General features: G+C 40.8%; 1 protein-coding gene across 1 annotated transcript; it reads left to right on the forward strand.

Annotated features, from left to right (window-relative positions):
* Window positions 1–1,077: 1,077 nt before the first annotated feature.
* c8h5orf34 (chromosome 8 C5orf34 homolog) lies at window positions 1,078–4,302 on the forward strand. The gene is made up of 11 exons (XM_047592147.1): window positions 1,078–1,351; window positions 1,497–1,586; window positions 1,658–2,032; window positions 2,115–2,377; window positions 2,459–2,551; window positions 2,705–2,825; window positions 2,911–3,002; window positions 3,091–3,160; window positions 3,276–3,373; window positions 3,458–3,504; window positions 3,613–4,302. The coding sequence occupies exons 1-11, from the start codon at window positions 1,148–1,150 to the stop codon at window positions 3,789–3,791; spliced, it is 1,632 nt and encodes a 543-aa protein (XP_047448103.1). The 5' UTR covers window positions 1,078–1,147; the 3' UTR covers window positions 3,792–4,302.
* The last annotated feature ends 2,269 nt before the right edge of the window (window positions 4,303–6,571 follow it).

Here is a 6,571-nt window from a genome sequence, read left to right on the forward strand (position 1 = left end):
CATGTGTTTGACCTTGTGTGAGTGAGTGTGGTGAGCATTTGACTGAAGTGAGTTGAGGACACAGTTTTCCTGCTCAATAACTTTCTGCGTGCAGTGCAGTCGTCATGGACACGAAAGGCAGCTGTGTGATTTCCATTTGCTCCTCATGTCATCAGGTCTCACAGGAAACACCGTCAAAGCTGTGAGTGAGAGTGACAGCAGAGGGCGATGTTCTCTTCAAAACATATCAGGAATAAACGCCTCTGACCCACCTCAGTGTTTTTTCTCTTCATTTAAGTACTGAAAGTTTCCTTTCACAAAAATTAGAATTGACAGGGTTATAAAGATGATTTTGATTAGCCCCATCAATTGGTCTGGATTAATCGGTTAATTATTTGTTATGCATATTTTTTTTTAAATATCCATCATAATTTGAATTCTGTCTGTGCTGCAGTAACAGATGTACCTCAGTATTGTTCTCTAACTGCATCATTGTATCAACTTTAAAGTGAAAGACGCATTTTTCATAATTGAGATTTACGCTTGGCCTAAATGTGGACTCAATTCAGACATAATATTTAATTTGGTTTGTCGCTGTGATTGATCAAATTGATTCCGCGCAGATATTCAAACTTGTCATAGATATAAAATTGTACAGGCCTAGCAACTCAACAATGAATGAATGAATGGCCGCTATTGAATATACAGATTAACATATCTAATGGTATGTTATAAAACAATAGCTGTATCTGTCAACTTTTAATAAATCTTGAACAAACTCATATCAAAAAATCGAAATGCTATGTCACCAAACCCTGCTTCATCAATTTGTTGTTGAATAAAAATATTACGGCGCTATACTGGAATATGTGCAAAACCAACAAGACTAAAATTTACTGGAAAAATAAGAAGACGCCGAATGGACTATGGACACTTCTGTTGTGTTTGTATCATTTGTATCCCAGCTGTCATAGTTGCTGGGTTACAAATATTACAGTAAAAAAGAAAAGGAAAAAAAAAGAGCACTTCCGGTCCAGCTGGCTCCCTCTCACTGAGCGCGCCGATAACAAACGTCTCCACGTGATGACGTTGCCTGACGCAGTCGCCCTTTTTTGAGTTTCAGCGCGTCCACTGCTCGGGGAAGTTTACTCCCGTTTGCGGGTCTGACATGGAAACCGACGCCGCTGTGAGTTTGATGATAATGTATGAGGACGAGTCGGTGGACGTCCGTTACGGGAACGGAGCTCGGTTGCAGCTGTCGCCGTGCGGCTGCGAGTTCACGTTGGTGAAAGCCCAGGACCCCCGTGGACATCCTCTGCAGCCCCCCGAGAGAGTCCGACAGAGGACCAGGTTCACCGTGAGCACATACAAGGTATAACATTGCAATGGATTTGCCAATTTGTGCTACAGTGTTGTTAGATTAATGTTTGTTGGATTAATGTGCATAGTTTGTTTTCCTTCTGTGCTATTATACAGTTAACATTGGTTACATTAATCTTGTCACACTCTTTATACAGGAGCTCATTGTAGCTGCACTGGAGTTCAGGAATAAATACGCTACTCGACCATATTTACCAGAGGAACTCATCTCAGCTGATCATAAGAAGGTATCAGAAACAATTTCCTGGGCTTCTGTTGTCAGTGAGGCCAGTAACTTAAGCATTATTTCCACCTGCAGCCTTTTTTCAGCATTGACTCAGTTGTGCGGTGGCCCGAGTGGTCGTCCTGTGAGCCTGAGCTCGGACCCCGAGGTGAGGCCGTCGTCAGGTCGGAGGAGGGACAAGCCACCTTGGTGCTTTCGCCCTCGGGTGAGGAATTCACCGTCGAGTTCACATGCGCTCTCAGTCACACTCACAGTCAGCACCGCAGCGAGCCTCTTTCGAGAAGAGATCCTGGTGGCTGCCAAGATGGTCAGCAGCAAGGAAACGATCCCATCTGTGGCAGCACCGGTGACCTGACCAGAGACTGTCATCAGGGAAGAGGAAGCAGAAAGAAAGAGACGACTAGATCAAGGTCTTGTTCTCCGGGTATTATCAGTGCTGCTGAGCTAAAGGTAATGCTTCTCTGAATTATCCACGCACTTCTATCACAGTTCTGATTGTTAAGTGATTGTTGAGTTTGTATTCTCTTTCCAGCCCGAACAGATGTACCAGTCCACTACGGTGATCCAGCATCACTCTTGCTGCGCTGTCGCCCCCATGTGGGCGTACCCTCTCTCCTTGGCTTGGCATCACTGGACAGCTCGTTTCTCAAAACCTACAGATGTCGAAGGAGAGGAAACAAGCAATTCCAACCGGGCTGACATCAGAAAAAACATGTTGGATGTATCCAGTGAAGAGAGAAGGTCCTGCCTGCCACAGGCACTGCCTCTCACATGTCCGTCACCTCACTGGCACAGGTGTGCGTATCGATAACAAGCTTGCACACTGTTTTGCAATGTTCAGTTACTGATTTAAGCTCACTTACTTGTGTCTTTAAGGTGGAGGGTTAAAGATCCCTTGGGCAAAGAAGAACATTCAGACCTTCCAACAGAGCTTGTGAAAATATTGTGGTGTCAAGGAGTCACTTACAGGTAGGCATCTACGATGTTTTAGGGTTAACAGGGCCTTAAAGATCTTTGAAATGTTTGACTTTAAGTGAACGAATTGCCCTCTATTTTTACTAAATGAATTTTTAGAAAACATGCCAGTATTGTTTCATCAAAGCAGTGGTCCCCCTCATGTAGGATACTGAGCGGAGCTTTCTCAGTCGTAGAGGTTTCCCCAGGCGATGGATCAGTCATCCGGTCTAACGGTCTCTTAAGCTCTTATTTCACCCATCATAAACCTGAGCTCCAATCAAAGCAGGTAATGTCTGATTTAATGTCTGATCTCATTAATGTTAAAAAGCTATTGAAGAATTTCCTAGAACCAACTTGTGTTTATCTCCCAGGTCAGAGAGGTCACCTATCATTTAAACAGCCTTCCACCTGATGTACTTGGACAGGTCTACTCTGTGTGCTCCATTGTGAGCCGTGCAAATAGGTAAGCAATCACTTCATGACAGTCTGATAAGTTGAAGGACTATGGTTTATTCTGGTCTTCAGCAGTTTTGTGATAAACTGTTTTACAGGATCCTTATGTGCTACAACCAGACCAAACAGTTACTGAAGCTCCATGCTGCTCCCAGCTGCTTAGAAGAGGTCAAAGACATAATCCATGCTCATCCCAATACACTAAATACTCCCAGTACACATAATACTGTGAAAATAAGAATTTTAGTCACAATGCAATATGTTTTCTTTTGTTTTTTTGTAGGACAGAGGTTTTTCTAAGCCAAAAACGTATGAAGACAATCTGCCAAATGTGGCAGTTGTTGAGCAGCACATGAATGTTACGCAGGTTCCAGACAGTCGGTGATTAATATTTTTGTTTTAATTTTATTTATTAAATATTGTGTTAATAGCTTTATAATTCAACTGACCGTTTACTGCCTGCAGGTCAGATATGGTTGCTGCAGAACTGGAGAAGATAAAGCGATTCAACTGTATCCTTCAGTACTCGCTGTCGATGACGGTAAACACAGTCTGCGTATATACAATAGACTGCCAGTGTAAATTCTGACTTTGTGCACTCTTTAACATCCTCTGCTCAGTTCTGATGGACAACAACCACCTGTTTGCAACTGAGAAAGAACACACGGACTCACACAGTAGCTCTGCTGGGTTCACTCATGAACCAGTAGATGAGACGTGCATTGCTGAAGCTCTTCAAAGGACCTCCAAAGCCATTCAGGACATTGATGCTCTCATAGCTTCGGCCGCACTCACTTAAAAACACTCCCTAACAATGTATATGGGTCTGTAAACATGTGAATAATACGGGTTTTCCAATGAAGAGTAACTTTGCTGTGATGGTGCTACATAACCTTTGGCCTTTTTCTTGAGTTTAGTGGTTGTCTTTCGTGCCAAGGACCCAAACTCAGATCTAAACAATACACACACACTGCTTATCAGCATGTCTTTGTCACAACACACTCCCTTCCTGTAGGGTTCAGAGATAAGAACTTGATGTTTTCTCTCTACACCCATGGAAAATTGTGATTATACTATCAAATGTGATTAAAAAGTGATTAAAAAGGGTCTCAGTGTGACTAACTAAAATTTGTTGTGGTCGTCAGCTATCACATAAGTGTTTTACGAGATCTTCATAAGTTACAACCAGACCAAGCAGTCACTGAAGTTTTCACTATTATGAATTGTTTTTTAAACTTACGTGCACAAGTATTAACATTGGACAAGTCAAACAAGCTGTGGTTTTGCATATATGTTCTCCCTTTTTTTTTTTAAAAAAAAGTAAAGAAATAAAAAGTGTTGGCTTTGTTTAGAGAAAACCCCACGCACATGATCACAACTGACATCTCCTTATAGTGCCTATGAATGTGAAGCCTCTTGTCAGTTTTAAAGGAGGAAAAAGACATGTCAAAGTCACAGTCCACCAGGTAACTCAGGGACAGTGGTGACTCTCAGCAGTGATCTATGGTAATGTGTTCTATCTATGTGAAATCTGTCCATGCAGGCCAGGATAATTTAAAAGAGGAAAATGAGTCGTGGCCCAGTTCTTTGCAGTCTGAAGAGTCAGAGATTTATATTAATGTCAGAGCACCACCTGACAGGCACAAAACATGATGCCTCTAAAAAAAATGGCATATTAAAAGGTTGAGAGTGAAAATTTTTGAAACCCCTTCTGAGTGCACGCTTTCTCTCATTTTTAGTGACATGTAGAATGGTTGGGTGTTTCACATTTCTTTGAAACCACTGAAATTATGATATTTAAATGAATTTAATATTATAGTATAACAATGTCGTAGTTGATAGTCATGGCAGTAATCTTTGTGTTGTTTCACACAGCTTTGGTGGATGCCGTTTACAGTAACGCCGATGATCAAGAAACAAGGTTGTATATTTTATGTAAGATAAATAGATACTTTATTTATCCCTTGGTAAATTCACTGTCCAGTAGCATCATTACGTAGAAACAGACATCAAAGACATTTAAGTTATATAATAACATAAATATATAAAGCTTGACTAAACCTCGTCGGTGCTTTCTTGGATTAATCGGTTGTACGATTGCTGAGCCAGATTTAAAAAAACGCGGCTTAATCAAGCCAGGTGTGGATTGTTAGGATAAATGTGTGTTCACGTTATTCTTAAGAAGACCACAAGATAGATCACAGGATCACCTATAGGTAAAAGGAACACGGACATGCGTCCTACTTTTAAAAAGGAGAGGGAAAATCCTGGTAGACAATTGTAGACGGGTTTAATGTGTAAGTAGTCTGAACATGTACAACTGATAAACCATAGGCCTACTCCACTGGAACTGTCATAGTTGCAGTTAAAGAATGTGGAAACTATTACTCCACTAATCAATAGTTGTGTTTCTGCTTTAATATGGCACATAGAAGTACATGTTACTCATGTAGGTGGGGTATAATTAAGTTCAAACAATTGATCTACTCTTCTATTGAATCTATGTTCCCATGTTGTTCTGTTTCCTCCATCATCTTTCACAGAGAACAAACTTAGGACTGGGAAGCAGGTGAAAACCAAATACAGGAATATTCTGCAGTCTGCTGACAATGATTTTCTGTATTATTTTAGTGGTCAAGAAAAAAACACATAAAACTGACACAGGGCATTGTCCACCCAGCCAGGAGCTGCCAGGAGGGAGGCCAGTGATGGACTCAGTTCGAGCAACAGGAAGTAGCAGCTTCTTAAGGGGTTCAGTAGACGTAGAAACTAAAAATTAAACACACTTGACAATATCATACCATCTGACTTTGAATTTGTTTGCAGTGTCACCAGAAGACGATCCAGTTAGTACTGTACATTTTATTGAAATAACAGGCTCAGCATGTCCTTTCAAATGTCCGCACAAGTTCTGTTGATTCCTGTATGCATGTATATGGCAGGAGGAGTGAACCTCTGAGGAGGAGACGCTGTCCCTGGACTCCAGAATACTTGAGGCAACATGTCAGTGTTGTGGAGATCCCCTGCTCATTTAGTCCAAAATTAATGTAGAGTTGGTGATGTGGTGCTGATAAAAATATGCGTTACAGGAACCAGAGACACTCTAACTGTATTTGTGATGGAGTGTGTTATTTCGTGTGGCTTTTGCTCTATACTCCAGGCTCAAAGCTGAAAAATGGTGCTTGTAAAATAGAATTTTATCTAGAAAAAAAAGTGTCCTTTTTTCTTTTACCGTGAATGTGAGGTATACAAATGATTTGGAGAGGTGGGACTTTGAACTAATACTAGACAAAATGCACATACACAGAAAAAGGTACCACACAATGTACAACAAAGTAATTTGTTGACAAAAATTCTGAATTCAGTATTTAAGTTTAGGAAATAAAATTGGCAATATGTTGTTCTCTGACCAATTGGCCAGCAATGTTGTCTTGTTAGATACTCATAATATCCGAGGTGCTTACAAATAGACAAATATACATCACATAATATACAAATATAATATAAAAATGGATATGCCATTATGAAGAGGAAACAGTAGAATGGGGAGTTGGACCTATATCTACACTATATTGCCCC

The sequence above is a fragment of the Mugil cephalus genome, chromosome 8 (assembly GCF_022458985.1).
Source record: "Mugil cephalus isolate CIBA_MC_2020 chromosome 8, CIBA_Mcephalus_1.1, whole genome shotgun sequence".
Taxonomy (NCBI): Eukaryota; Metazoa; Chordata; class Actinopteri; order Mugiliformes; family Mugilidae; genus Mugil; species Mugil cephalus.

Bases quoted from the DNA above. Each gene is read 5' to 3' on its own strand.
- c8h5orf34 (XM_047592147.1), top strand. From the start codon at position 1,148: ATGGAAACCGACGCCGCTGTGAGTTTGATGATAATGTATGAGGACGAG. The intron at 2,378-2,458 runs GTGTGCGTATCG...TGTGTCTTTAAG, and splicing joins CCGTCACCTCACTGGCACAG to GTGGAGGGTTAAAGATCCCT. The intron at 2,552-2,704 runs GTAGGCATCTAC...CCCCTCATGTAG, and splicing joins TGTCAAGGAGTCACTTACAG to GATACTGAGCGGAGCTTTCT.